This window comes from Ylistrum balloti, unplaced genomic scaffold, assembly GCF_031769215.1.
Source record: "Ylistrum balloti isolate Yb309-2 unplaced genomic scaffold, AGI_CSIRO_Ybal_v1 Utg369754, whole genome shotgun sequence".
Taxonomy (NCBI): domain Eukaryota; kingdom Metazoa; phylum Mollusca; class Bivalvia; order Pectinida; family Pectinidae; genus Ylistrum; species Ylistrum balloti.
The window spans coordinates 1,492,564-1,508,164 of NW_026781956.1; the positions used below are offsets into that span (position 1 = coordinate 1,492,564).

Here is a 15,601-nt window from a genome sequence, read left to right on the forward strand (position 1 = left end):
TCTTCTCCTGTATACAGCATCACTTGTCGTACCCTTCTCCTGTATACAGCATCACTTGTCGTACCCTTCTCCAGTATACAGTATCACTTGTCGTACCTTTCTCCTGTATACAGCATCACTTGTCGTACTCTTCTCCTGTATACAGCATCACTTGTCGTACCATTCTCCTGTATACAGCATCACTTGTCGTACCCTTCTAATGTATACAGCATCACTTGTCATACCTTTCTCCTGTATACAGCATCACTTGTCGTACCATTCTCCTGTATACAGCATCACTTGTCGTACCCTTCTCATGTATACAGCATGACTTGTCATATCTTTCTCCTGTATACAGCATCACTTGTCGTACCCTTCTCATGTATACAGTATCACTTGTCGTACCTTTTTCCTGTATACAGTATCATTTGTCGTATCATTCTCCTGTATACCGCATTACTTCTATCCTGCTCCTCTTTACAGCATCTCTTACTGTACCATTCTCTTGTATACAGCATCACTTACACAATATGCAGTACTTTTCTCTTTTATAAACAACCCTGTATGCAGTATATAGACTTTTACAATGAATAATTTATTTGTGACATAACAGCAACTTGAACATAAATTCTGTGACTACTATATGTAGTGTGAATCAATATCACTGATATTACCAGCATGAGCAACACATAACATGTACACAGAGTAACGCCATTAACAGCTTATAACTGAATACATAAACACACTAAACATGGAAGCAAACTGTAACTTTTGGCTTAGATATTTGTTTTTAAGCAAAGAATCCGTTCCTTTAGAATACTAATTTCTTGATTACCTTTTGATTGATGAAATTCATGCTTAAATAATATCTCATGGACATAGTAATACAATGTAGTTAGTGATGTGTAGTGAGATTATGGATTACAACATAGTAAATTCTTGTTCAACGAGTTATCGTTTCTTTATCACAATGGGTAATGCCTCTTGATCGGCAGTCTGCAGTCCTTTGTTATTGATATGATCATTATATTCTAAAACATTAAGATCCTCAACTATAGTAAAAAAAAATAAGAAGTAAAACCTGGTCAAGAGAAAAATCCATTGTAACTGGTATTGATCAAATTATTAAAGTGATTTCCTTCCAGCATAAATAAGGATATCTCCTAGCAAGGAAAAACGTCCATTGGCCATCAATCAGGTGATTCCCTTTGGGACAATATACTTGGATGTGACATGGTCTTCCATTTGGAAGTCCTTGTGACTTTTGCTGCAAAAATGAAGAAAACGTAAGAAATGTGAGAAACTTACACCATTTTATTCTAATAAAGAAATTCCTGTCCACTGAAGTTCATAAGATATCTATGATCTATGATAAAGAGTAAAATTTGGCAAAGTCCTGTTAAGAATACAATTCATTTCATTTACTTCACATATGCTGTAGGTTATAAATATGTTCAGATAATAACATGATAAGTTTCACCATTTTCTGTTGAATGATCAATGACAGCGTTGAATGTTGCTGTACAAAACTTTCTTCCCATTTATAAATGGATTTGTTCACCAATTATCCAAGGTTTTATTGACATTTCAATGTGAAAACTGAGGAGTCCTTATATATTTGGTGAAAAATATTTGTTTATGAACAGTATGACCTACTGATAACAGGAATGACCTTCACCAATAATGATAAATATAACCTTCATAATAATGTATCAGTAATGGACAAAACAAGTTAACTAATTTAAGAATACAAACATGGACCAGGTAAAGTGATAACTAAGCTTGGTCTTGACCAGGTAAAGTGATAAATGTATTGGGTCTAGACCAGGTAAAGTGATAACAGTGTTGGATCTAGGCCAGGTCAAGTGATGACTGTGCTGGGTCTAGACCAGGTCTAGTGATAACTGTGCTTGGACTAGACCAGGTCAAGTGATTACTGTGCTGGGTCTAGGCCAGGTAGACTGATGACTGCTGGGTTTAGACTAGGTAGACTGATGACTGTGCTGGGTTTAGACTAGGTAGACTGATGACTGTGCTGGGTTTAGACTAGGTAGACTGATGACTGTGCTGGGTTTAGACTAGGTAGACTGATGACTGTGCTGGGTTTAGACTAGGTAGACTGATGACTGTGCTGGGTTTAGACTAGGTAAACTGATGACTGTGCTGGGTTTAGACTAGGTAGACTCATGACTGTGCTGGGTCTAGACCAGGTAGACGGATGACTGTGCTGGATATAGACTAGGTAAACTGATGACTGTGCTGGGTTTAGACTAGGTAGACTGATGACTGTGCTGGGTCTAGACCAGGTAGACGGATGACTGTGCTGGGCATAGACCATGTAGACGAATGACTGTGCTAGGTCTAGAGCAGGTAAATGGATGACTGTTCTGGGTCTTGACCAGGTCAAGTGAAAACAGTGTTGGGTCTTGACCAGGTCAAGTGATAACTGTGTTGGGTCTAGACCAGGTCAAGTGATAACTGTACTGGTCTAAACTGGGTAAAGCAATGACTGTGCAGGACCTAGACCAGGTAAAGTGATAACTGTGCTGGGCCTAGACCAGGTAAATTCATAACTGTATTGGGTCTAGACCAGGTAGCCTGATGACTGTGCTACTTACTTCCAACATTGATTACAGTAAAGGTCCTTATCACAACCATGACAGCGAATATTGGCATCTTCAGTACAGATAGAACAGTAGGGAAGTTCATCATCATCCTCCTGCACAAAAAAAAATGTTCACAATATAATAACTAAAAATTAATTTTTACTATTTTCATTTTTGACATTTTTAAAACACAGTATGGGACCTACACAAATTGTATAGATATATATATATATATATGAAAAATATAGTTAATGATGATACGCAAGTATATATTATTATTGTCAACAAGCAAATGTCACAGAAATCATCTCAGATTAAGGAGATTTGATAAGTTACCTATACATGTGATTCTTTTGACTCCAATCTCATTTCACCTGTACTTTAAACCTTAATTGTGACATATTATTCAGCCTGATCTGTGACCTCCTGATCCCAATCTCATTTCACCTATACTTTGAACCTTACATGTGACATATCCTCATTGGACCTGATCTGTGACCTCCTGACCCCAATTTTGTCCACATCTATACTGTCCCTGCCTGCTGCTTCATCAAGCTTCTGTTCCTCTATCAACTAAAAATTGATTTCATAAAAAAACATTATATAAAGATGCCGCAAAAGAAGAAATCAAGATTTTAGAAATTAAAGCCAGTAAATTCTGCATTAATTTGAACATAAATATAAAAATATCTGAAAATAGTCTTACAGAATCTGGGAATAAATCATGGTCCTGTAAATACATACACTCAATATATTCCATAAACTGTACAAGATGTGAGTTGTGAGTAAAGAGAATGACAACAATGAACAAGAAGACGTATTTACCCGCTTGATCAGACTTGCAGCCAATTCATCCTCATTTTCATTGTCACTGTCAGAATTACAATTGTCATCTCCTTGGGAATTGTCTGAAATATAAATACCTGGTAACTGTAACACCTGTTATATCTGTTATACCTGTCATACCTGTCATACCTGTTATAACCAGGACATTACCATAATACACACACACAGAGCCCAATCTAATATTCCCATCAGGACACTAGCCTGATACACATGCACTGCAATGTCAGATAATGTTGGAGTTCTTCAATAAATCTTAGAAGAAATCAATTGAAATCAATACTGAAGCATTCCTTTATAGTATACACTAGTTATAGACTGTTCATGTAAGCATAACTGATTACTGAATTTTCTTCAATGGTATGTACAGTACTGTATGTAAAATCACAGTTACTTCTCTTGTGAGATACATTTAGGTAAAAGATAAACCTGGTTTTACTGGGTATTTCAAATCTGGCATGTTCATCTTTGCTTGAATACATAGGATCCTCATACCAAACACTAACCAGATTAGTTCCTTTTGCAAAAGATGCAACAAAGTCAAAATGGTGTAAACAAGGATTCCACAACTCGGAGTAAGCATTCCTTATAATGACATCAATCTTGATTGAAATGGCTTTGATCCCTCTCAATTCCAAATACTGATTTGATCTTATGACCGAAATGAATAACATATACAGAAAACTAGAGCTCTGTTTTGGTGAACAAATATGTACCTATGTCTTCCCTTTTATACAAATATGTTTATTTGCTGCTTTTATAGTGGGATGGGTGTGCTAGGAAAAACTTTATTGTTCTAAACCATTAATCAAATTTGATACTGTATGTTGTAAAGTTTAAGTGGCTATGGTGCAGACAAGTATATATACTAAATAAAAACAATGATTGCAGGTATAACTGGAGTAAGGTGTTTTAACCAGAGTACTGCACGTAGGCTTCTTCTGATTAAAGTGTAATAGAATCTTTAACCCCCTTTGCGGTGAGACAGGAGGATCTCAACCCCAGGGGGGATTATTAAGTTGTCAAACACGAGGCTTGCCGAATAAGGTATATTTAACAGGTTAAACGTTATGCAGACAAAATTAATTAAAAAATTCACACTTATTTGACCTTTGACCTTGAGGTCAAGGTCAGAGTAATGTAGCTGCAGTGGACTACACACACATCATCTTCAGCTAATTAAGGTGAACAGCAACTATTTCTCATTAAGATATCTTTAAGGGTTTTAAAGTTGTCAGCAAAACTAGAAATCATTAGAGCCAGAACAACCACAGCTATACAATGTCTCCCGCCCTTCATTTAAAGGGGAAACATAATAATGTTTGAAAAACAGCCTTAACCAAGTGATCAAGACCAAGTTCTAACCAGCGGATGTGAAATCAACACCTGTGACATGAGTAGTATACCCTGTGCCTCAGGCACGGAAGTGTTATAGGTATGCTCTATATAGCTTGTTCAGGAGGATCACAATTAACATGATATTTAATTTTCATCTGACAAGATGAAATCAGACTGCACAATGCCTAAAAGAAGGCTACTTATTCAGAGCATGAAAGTCACAGTTTCGCATCTATTTGCATGAGAACAGAGCATGCCATTGTAAGTTGTTAAAATATTAATAGAGTATAGTTTTTAAAGATAATTTTGATGTACTGATCAATGAAACATACATGTATATTGGTACTAAGCACTACCAAATGAAGTGACCTTTGACACTGCTTGCCAGATATGTGTAAACAGTGTCAAGATGGCCAGACATGGCACATCTACATCTTCTGTCTCAATTAAAATTAAATGTTTACACTCTTATTTCATAAAGTTTCTTCCTGCACTCAGTAATTAGGACACATGCAGTAATTTACAAAAAGTATTGACATTCGGCTTTGTCAATTTTGTTCACTTTTGCAAACCAAACCCTCCCAAAACTGACCGAATGTTCATGACCCACGCATAGTTGGTTTGTTGAAGTTCTACTGTAGGCCCTACTCTGCTTTTCATACATAAACAAATCAATAACATTTTTCTTCAACTCTTCTTTATAGTATCTTAATTTAAATAAAAACTTAAAATGTCTTTCACACAAAAATCCCAAACAGGTAAAGTATCCTGAAATTCCCATTAAAATTATCCCATTCTAAATATATAACAATCTGGAGCAGTATTTCTCAGTTTTTCCAGGAGGTCTAATTTTTTAATTGTCTATATCATACTTTGTACTTACCTTTATTGATGTCATCTTTAGTTTTGCCCTTGTAATCCTGAAGCCTCTTCATGATTTCCTTGTCTTTTTGAAGTCCTTCTAGTGCTCTCTGTGCATCTGCTTCCACCTCCTGTGAAGCCTCAGCAATCAATCTATGCATCTCCTCCACACTAATGTCCTCCTCACTCTTACCTGTTACCGACTTCCCCGAGGGAGATGCTATGTTCTGCACAAAAGGCTGTGTGTTGTCTGTTAAACTGCTATTTAAATTATTTTGTTGATCCCCGGAAGCTGAAGACTGATCTACAATGTGAGACATTTACACTGCACATGAATACATGTACCAGTTCACAGAGATTAGAGTTCTTTATCAAGTGACAATCAGAATCACATTTCATCCCAGAATTTGGACAAAATCATGTCATTACTATTGAAGAAGGATGAAGACAGAGGATGCTTCAGACCAAACTTTAAATTCAAGAAGGATTTTAAAGTGTTAGCTCCTCTTCCCCTTTTTGGCCCCATCCCTCTGCCCAGGTCTGATCTACTACAAAACAAAACTGAATCATTTTCACCAAATATTGCTTTTAACCAAATTTGATTAAAATTGTGTCATTCCTACAGAAGTAGAAGGACTTTAAAGAGTTTGATGAATTTCTCCTTTGGCCATGACCTTAAGGCCCTAGTGGAGACCAAGACCCTGTGTTTACAAAGAGCTGATTCTCATTCCACCAAGAATGATTCTGATTAAAATTGGTCAAAATCCACTTTGCCATTTATGACTAGAACAATTTACAGGAAAAGAAAAGGGACAACAGAAAGGCAACATACACTGTGTTATGCCATAAGCTCACCATGAAACATACATCCTTTCTGCTTTAAACCTTTTTGTAAAACTGTGAATGTTGAAAGGACACAACCTTAACAGTAGTTAGCATCAATTAGTAATTTGTTTACAAGACCTGAGCTGAGAGCATACCAGTGCTAGTATCACCTTGACCCCTCAGGTTTGCCAGTCGACCTTCAACTTGTTTGACAGGGTCAGGCATGTGGGAGTCTATTTCTACCTCTGCTGCAATTTCGTCCAATATATCGTCTATTTGAGCCTGCTGTGTCCGCCGTTCGGGAGCAAAAGCCTGAAATGAGGGATTTCCCAGTAAAGAAACAGCACCAGACCAGTGAATAAGATTATCAAAAGTGACAGATTTTCAAGATAACATCATACCTTTACTGAAACAGCAAGTCCTAGCCCTTAAATTGCTGACCTGATTAATGTGAAATAAAGACTCAGAATAAAATATGGAGAGTAGATTTAGTTTGGGAAACTCTAAATTATTATTTTGCTTACATTGTCTTGATTTTCAGGAGTGAAGGTGAAGGCGAGAAACCAAATATAGACAAATACATCAACTTGAGGCCTTTCGAAACTTACCCTTGAGCCCTTAAGTGAGTATAACCCCTTGGATTATTTAACATTAAAATTTCTATTCTTTGCATGTAGAATATTGCAAATGTAAAGAAGTTTTCATGAAGATGTCATTCAAAGTAAATCAGTCCATCTGATCTGGTTTTACTATGACTTGTAGTCCAATCGATCTCATTCAGTGTTCAAGATGGTCAATTTTATTTTGATCTTTCCCTTCAATCCCAATTAACAACTCCTTAGTAAAAAGTCCCTCTGTTTACATTATTTTAATACAATCTGTCTGAGTTATTAAAATTTGGTTGGAGTAACTTTAAATTTATTTTAATACTAGTACACAAAAGCTGCAGGAAGAAAAAGAAGATAAATGAGGTACAACTATATAAATTCCTGTTTACTACTTTGTATCAGCTGGAAGTCAAAAACTAACACTTGGATCAATAATCAACAAAGCTATGTACCAACATACCAGTTTGGTTGGGGCAGCCATCACCGCTGGGTCCTGACCCTTTAGTCTAGCCAGTCGCTCCTTCATCTCTTTCTCTGTTGCCTTTGGTTGGGATTCTGTAAACAAGTAAACTTTTTAGTTATCAAAAAAATCTATCACTAACTGATCACCTGTATCAACATGTCTCTATCTCTATCAACCAGTCAATACTTAAACCAAAAATGTTTCACTTGTCACTCACTGTATAAACCAGTCAATACTTAAACCAAAAATGTTTCACTCGTCACTTTCTGTATAAACTGGTCAATACTTAAACCAAAAATGTTTCACTCGTCACTTTCTGTATAAACCAGTCAATACTTAAACCAAAAATGTTTCACTCGTCACTTTCTGTATAAACTGGTCAATACTTAAACCAAAAATGTTTCACTCGTCACTTTCTGTATAAACTGGTCAATACTTAAACCAAAAATGTTTCACTCGTCACTTTCTGTATAAACTGGTCAATACTTAAACCAAAAATGTTTCACTCGTCACTTTCTGTATAAACTGGTCAATACTTAAACCAAAAATGTTTCACTCGTCACTTTCTGTAACAGCCTGTCAATATTTCAACTAAGTTGTTAATATTCAGAAAATGTTTGTTTAGAGAAAGGATAATCTGATATCAAATTGAAACCATCAATTTAACTAGAATGACATTAATACACATTTTTAATGAACATTATTAATATAATTATTTACATTATTTCAACTCAGTCCTATTTCCAAGAATTTAGTGTTAACATCATTTTCAATAATACAAATGGACTAGATTTAAGTCTTTACATGAATACTAGACATATATCAGGCCACTGCCCCTATCCAAAATCCTTACCAATTCCTGGTGGTTTTTCCTTGAGTTTTTCCAGTCGTTCTGCAATGTCCCTTTCAGCTGGTGAGAGACCCTTATACTGAACCTTTTTGAGACCTCTGTCAGCAGGTTTGGAATGTGATGAACCTGAACCCTGCAATTCTCGTTCTTGTAGGGCTGCAACCCGTCTATTCATAACAGAAAATAATACTCAGTGTCTTGTGAAATTAACATTGATAAAGGAATTCTGTGTTTATAGTGTTGGTATACAACACAAAATAATACTGAAATTCTCTGACAATGTCACCATTGATAAATAGGATGGATACCATAATACCGTAATAGTTATACCATATATCAGGTTATTTTTGTTATGTACACTTGTTGCAAAAATATTCCAAGATGTACCATTTAAAATTATGTGAATTGAATTTTTTTTTCAATTTCCATGTTTTAGAAATTGAAAAAAAAATACAAAAATTTCTTAACAACATATGGTTTTGTTTCTTGTAATACAAGATTAAGCATATGATAATAAACTTGAGAAGAATATATGTCATTATCACACAAAATTACAGCTCAGACGACGGATTCAAGGTAACCAAGTTGTGACAGGTAAACATGATGAGGTGACGTTGTAGACAATAAGGTCAGAAGAGCAAGGGTAGAGACATTGAGATGATGGAAATGGAATGCTAAATGGGCACTTGATACAACAGTAGAGACCATACTCCGGCAAGGGTGACATCATTGTAACTGTGGGGTCAGGTCATATTGGCTTGGGAGCTTTTCCAAGACAACATTCAATCAGTGCAGACTATTGGGAATTCAGAAACATGACTCAAATAAGATACTGAAAACATGAGGAGACTGGGATTTGAGAGCAGATATTCATCAGTGGAAGAGTTTTCGTGTTAAGGAGATTTCAACACCACTCCACCAAGACACCTTGCTGAGGACTAGCAGTTCCAAGCAGGTAGGAGAAGACCAAAAGGAACAAAACAAAATTTGTGAGATGATGGGAGACAAATAAGCATCACAGCTTGTATTGATGCAGCAGGCTGTGAAGAGGTTGAGTAAACATCCAGCATACCAGGCTGTGACAACATGCAAGAGTTGAACAGTTTGTGGTTGGGCCCGATTACTCAGCTGGTGCACCTCTGGAGGACATCAAATAAAGTGCCAAAATGTCCTAGGAATGAGGATCTGGCTGATGATGGGACTAGCAAGCATTATTCCAGTGTACACAAGGTATTAAAGATGGCATGTTCTGTTCTTTATCTTGCTAATATCAGGACAATATGAACAGCATAAAGGGAGACTACCACTGCAAGTCTTTATTTTATTTGAATTGTCTCATTAAAAAAGTGTAACTGTAACAGTTATTTACATTATTCATTGGAAAGAAACTTTCAAGATTCCTACCTGTTAACAATAGTAACCCTGATAGATTATAGCTAATACTTTGTATATAGTGTTTTGACTGGATGTAATTAGCCTGTAAGGTATTACTGCTAATATTGGTAGTGTTAAAACATATCATACAATTTGCTTCTATATATTAAAAAAAATTTGAAGCATCATATCGGATGTCTTAAATCAAAACTGAAACAGATTTTCAATGCAGCAGCCTTGAAAGATTTGTAAATAGAAGGGACACTGTGGTATACCATTGTACTGGAAGATGAGTTAAAAAATAGAATAAATATTATTAAAATGATGATTAAGTTTAGTTAAGACAAGGTTCTGAAGATGACATACTTTTTGTAGGCTTCAGGAGGAGAAAACTTCGCTGTGTTATCCTGTGAGGAATTCTTCACTTTACTGCAAAAATAGATTGACATACATTGAGAACAATGTGTTACATCATGAAGTTTAAGGTGAGTGGCACATCAAATTATTTATTGACTCAATTTTATATTGACACAAGTGTAATAATCAATTTGTGATATATCTTAAACCAACAACAAATAAGGACATCCTCAATCCTTTTCTCTGTAAGAATTTAGATTCAGTCATATACAACACTTTTCAACATCAAGCAAAATTTGTTTAAAAGACTTAAAGGGAACATGGATATCAAGTTCATTAAAGAAAACCTGTTCTCAAAAGAGAATATACTAAAAGTTATAATGAGAAAACTTAGTTAAAATATAACATGCTTTATGTAAGAATTATATGTGTGTTACTAAAAAGTCTATATTCCAAATATTTCATTGGGTACATATCAACAACCTGGAAAAGAAACACGAACAGATTGCAAAAACTGATAATGTTATATAAAATATATGATCTAATTTTAAAAAATAATGAATACATAATTATACCCAGTGAGAATGTTGAAGCACTTGTTACACACATGGTGCTTTTCATTTTTAAGTTTAGGAATGGCAGCTTTTTTTGTCAAACATTTTCCACAAAATGCATATCCACATTGTTTGCATCCATGCTGAAATGGAAAAAAATATCAGTAAAATTTATATAAACATCTTTTTTAGACATTTAACTGACACCACCATGTTCAAATTATATATATTATCTATAGAAATATGGGAAGTTCTACAAAAATCATTGCGACTCTCTTTTAATTACCTGGGTAGAGATAATGGATCTGAAAACTCTTTTATGATATACATGTACATATGTACATCAACAAGTGTTTACATATCTGTAAAGATGGCTTATTTTGGTCACATATACATGCATTGGTTGTTTTTTTTAATGTCCAATTTCTTTTGCTTCACAAATTCTAGATGACAATGTCTAAAGCTTCTGTATGTAAATTAGATTCTTGTCATTTCTTTCTCTTTATACCATTATTTAACATCAACTCAGACACATCTACAGCGGTGTACCTGAGATGTAGATTTAAAGTGTTTCTGTTTTCAGTCACAGGATAAATATCTACTTATACCACAAACCTGGCTTTTTATCTAAAAATAATGTTAATTTTTTTTCTTTCTAAAGAAGAAGGAACCAAAGTGTTATCTTATGATTGCAGCAAACTTGACATTCTGTTTTTTATGACTGACTCTGTTTAGCTGTCCATCTTGTTTTGTTTATACAGAACATAGTTACATAAACAGAAGTGTTTTGAGTAACTTTAGCATGAATTGTGCTGATGTTATTTACCACATTTAGGCTATATAAAAATGTGTATTTTTGTTTATACAGAACATAGTTACACAAACAATGTTTTGAGTAACTTTAGCATGAACTGTGCTGATGTTATTTACCACATTTAGGCTATATAAAAATGTGTATTTTTGTTTATACAGAACATAGTTACACAAACAGTGTTTTGAGTAACTTTAGCATGAACTGTGCTGATGTTATTTACCACATTTAGGCTATATAAAAACGTGTATTATTGTTTATACAGAACATAGTTACACAAACAGTGTTTTGAGTAACTTTAGCATGAACTGTGCTGATGTTATTTACCACATTTAGGCTATATAAAAACGTGTATTACAATCGCTTGATCAGCAGCCAAGAACAAAGCTTAGACCAGTCTTGTTGGATCTCTCTCTCTCTCGTTCTTTACTTATTAGGCCTTATGGTAGTATACATTCATGTACAGTAGGAGGAATGTACAGACAAGTTTTATCATCTTTATGTACAGTCAGTCAGGTGTGTAGTATAAAATGTTAGGAATTATTTGATAGTTTTGTAGAGACTGTTTTGTTCTTCAGTAAATATTTTTAAGTTTGTCGTCTATTTCCAGTAGGACTTCAGCATGAAGCCATAGTTTAGAATGTACAGGTATTGTGTGTAGTGGTGGGCATGTGTTGAAGAGTTATTCATTTACATGCATTCACAATAAATCACTCCAGAATACACACTCATTTTGTTTAATAACATATTTTAAATTTAATATCAATGAGTTAATTTCCATTTGCCATTCTTCATTTACAACAAAATTATGAAATCCTTAAGGGCCCAATGTCAACAAATCTGAATTAGGTTTCACATTAAGTCACTGCTCCTTTTACAGAAATAACTATGATAATTTCACATTTATTTATTTAACTGGTTTTCCTTCTACTATTACAGCATTTCAGCGATAAGTACTATTTCAAATACAAAAAAAAAAAAAAAACAACCAATTCATATAAGATAATTAAAAGAGTTTTTTCCCAATAAAACAGACCCCAACCCCACATCCATCCCCCACATGAATTTGCCTCAGTTCTATTTTTAGTCACATAAAAGACAGTGGAGGTGATCAAGAAATCTGTGACTTTTACAAAAAGTGAGACAAATAAATTAATCACTTTTTGTGTAAAAATATAAAACAGATGTAAAATATTGCGTTTGTTATTTTGGCCATGTCAACAATATGACTGCCTTAACTAATTCATTACTCAAAAGCAGTAATTATTCCTCCAATGCAGGACTATTACGCATACATACAGAGTCAGAGTTGTGCCCAATCTATCATGGGGGCTCACCGTGACATTCGCACTCTTCTATAATCAAACCTACCTCCTTTGAAAATAGGCCAAACCCGGAACCACAAGCATAACAGGACATTTTTATACTTTTACTGCCAAATAACAACTGTCTGTCGTTGTTACATGCGAAAACATCATAAATCTGATGCGAGTTAACGACTTTCCAGTGTTTATTCGCAATACTTAATTCCCCTTCTAAACAAAAGAGTTCATGTGAAGGGGCGAAATTTACTTCCTCAAACTGGTTCTTCCAAAAGTTGTGTGACCAATATTTCCAAATTTCTATACGTTACAAAATTCGTTCATTTACACGTGCATTTAAGACAAACACGTTTGTTCTTCTATCGATGCATTTCACTGAAAACTATATAACTGTTTGTTATTGTATATTGTTACATACTACACGTCAATCACAGGGATTTGTTAACACTCGTTATAAATAAAAAATACGTGTATATTCTGACCACCCGAGTATTAACTACTACCATAGATAAATAATTTCACATGAATAACAAATTAAATAAGTGGTGAAAAAATCGAGGAATTAATACAGTGTCTTTATGTTTTAATTACTCTATATTCACAATAATATATTCCTCGATTTTTACAAAAAAAAATTCAAATTCATTTTTTTTTTCCTGTGAAAAATATAACAGAAAACAAACAAATCCCGTCGTGTACAAATATGGTTGGTTGTTCGACTCCCAAGAACGTACTTATTTTAATAATATATATTTCATTGAGTTAGAACCCCCTTTGTCCTTATCCACCAGTTCCTTTCCCGGTGAATCGGCTGCTTCATGGACCTTTGTAAAATAGTCCTGTTAGATCCCCGTCTATTTCTATATAGAAGTCAGCTATTGTAAATTTTGTCAGTACTTCTGCGGCAAAGTTCTACTTCGAAATATTACAAAATCAATATGCTGTCAAATATTGTCATTACTTATTAGCGCTAAAAGTAGTAAATAACGCCAGCTTCTTGGTAAATAATCTGTAAAATCTAATACCATAATTTCATAGCAACAAACATAAACATACGTTACAATTCAAAACCTCGCTTCACTGAGCTTGCGGTCACGCCATTTTATGTTGTTTACAACGCCGATAATGTTTTAGCATGTTTCTACAATTGTATTTGCGTTGTGTTGAATATTTACTATGGGAATCAGTTAAATTTTCATTTATATTGAAAATCGTTTTTCCCCACCATTGTTCATAGAATGTTTCAATGTTTCAAAAGGTAAAGTATTTCCTGCACCGACAACAGATCTCCCCTGGTCCTTGTTGTGCCATTGGGAGTTGCAGTTTTTGCGGCAGTGTTTCCAGTATGATAGATTTGCCCAGTTTGTTGCCACATTTTCAGTAAGATCAATACCGTCCGCAATAAACACAAATATAAAATCGCAGGTTATAATCAGAACCCTGCGGACTACCTTCAGATCATTACATATAATATTATCTTTTTTCGATAAGCGAAAAAAAACTTTAATTTGTTCTATCAAATTTGGAGTTTGTAGAAATCATCTTCACTCCTACGTATCTGGCAATAAAATCTATATCGTAGGTCAAGTGTGGTGACGGAATAACATTATTGTATTTCTGGAGGACCGGTCACGTAACAAAATAAATAGGGCTCAGTATACTTCCGAGTATGTTTTAGAGACTAAACTGAAGTTACCCGTATGTTGGCATTTGTTAGTTAGATTTTACAGTATATTACATATATTTTAACATTTTTTAACACACAGGCGTGGCACTTTTTCAAATTCATTCAAATATATATTCGTATATATGGCATTCAGTTCAACGCCATTGTCATAACTTCTGTTTTTTTCTGGCTTTTCAAAATGGCGATGACTACACACGGACGTGCATTTTGCCGTTATTTATACAACCTGTATGTATGTTATATGGGAGACGACGTCGATAAGTTTTTTTAATTAACTTGTGTCCAATCCTGTTTTGATTTCATCACAAAATATGTTTAAACTTCTGTTCATATTCTTCAAACACTTATGGCAATTGTGGCTGCGTTGACCTTCCCGAGATGAACGTGAACAGTTTAGGACTTAATAGGTTGTCTTTGTCCGTATGTCCGACACTATTATTCCTACACTAGCTTTCCCAATGTCTGATCTGTTACAATTGTCTAGCTTACGGGTCTGTGTTTCCTGGGTGATACTTTCTTTTTACTCGAAATGAATTATTGCAGTTATTATCGCTTACCATACTTCAGCTTAAAGGGACGGTTTGTCGAATATATCCACCAAAGATGACTTATTGTATTCCTCAGTTATTTTAGAATTTTTAGATGCGTCTCTTCTGGTCCCTGTAGTTTACTTTCATTAGTTCCCTAATTAGTTATATCTATGTCTGGTAAAGTCACGGAGAGTTACCAGGGCCTTCATTATATTCTATTAAGAACAATTTTAGTGTAGATGTGATATGATGGTATATAAGTTTCACACAGACTTGATATAACCTTCTTATAAACATTCTAGGAGTAATTCGCTACAAGTATATGTATTCCATGCTCCGCCCCTACAGCTATTATTTGTTTTTAAACAAGTTTCATTAATTTTCGGTTTCCTGGTCCCGAAAACTTCCAAATTAATTGTTCTCCGTATATCACATAAATATGTCATAATTATATGTCGTATTTTGAACCCGTTTAATTCTTATACACGTGACAAAGTTTGACAGCTCTAACCGGAAGCACGTGGCAACTAATGTTGACATACATCGCACTTGTGAAAATCCACAGTTTTGATTGGTCAAGGTAGTTGAGCAGC

General features: G+C 34.7%; 1 protein-coding gene across 2 annotated transcripts; it reads right to left on the reverse strand.

The window, feature by feature from the left end:
• Positions 1–553: 553 nt before the first annotated feature.
• Positions 554–12,969, reverse strand: LOC132543406 (abscission/NoCut checkpoint regulator-like). 2 transcript variants are annotated; one of them, XM_060206908.1, is made up of 11 exons: positions 12,841–12,969; positions 10,680–10,801; positions 10,114–10,176; positions 8,377–8,540; positions 7,521–7,615; positions 6,623–6,764; positions 5,650–5,931; positions 3,411–3,493; positions 3,051–3,158; positions 2,598–2,698; positions 554–1,246 (listed from the first exon to the last, which is right to left on the reverse strand). In XM_060206908.1, the coding sequence occupies exons 1-11, from the start codon at positions 12,886–12,888 to the stop codon at positions 1,174–1,176; spliced, it is 1,281 nt and encodes a 426-aa protein (XP_060062891.1). In that variant the 5' UTR covers positions 12,889–12,969; the 3' UTR covers positions 554–1,173. The 2 variants fall into 2 exon arrangements, with proteins under 2 accessions (XP_060062891.1, XP_060062890.1); XM_060206907.1 differs by having other exon boundaries at positions 6,608–6,764.
• Positions 12,970–15,601: the final 2,632 nt, after the last annotated feature.

Excerpts from the sequence above, each read along its gene's own strand:
- LOC132543406 (XM_060206907.1), bottom strand. The coding sequence starts at position 12,888 with ATGTCCTGTTATGCTTGTGGTTCCGGGTTTGGCCTATTTTCAAAGGAG. Across the intron at positions 10,177-10,679 it reads TGCTTCAACATTCTCACTGG|TAAAGTGAAGAATTCCTCAC; the intron begins GTATAATTATGT and ends CTATTTTTGCAG. Across the intron at positions 5,932-6,607 it reads TCAAGGTGATACTAGCACTG|ATCAGTCTTCAGCTTCCGGG; the intron begins GTATGCTCTCAG and ends CTCACATTGTAG.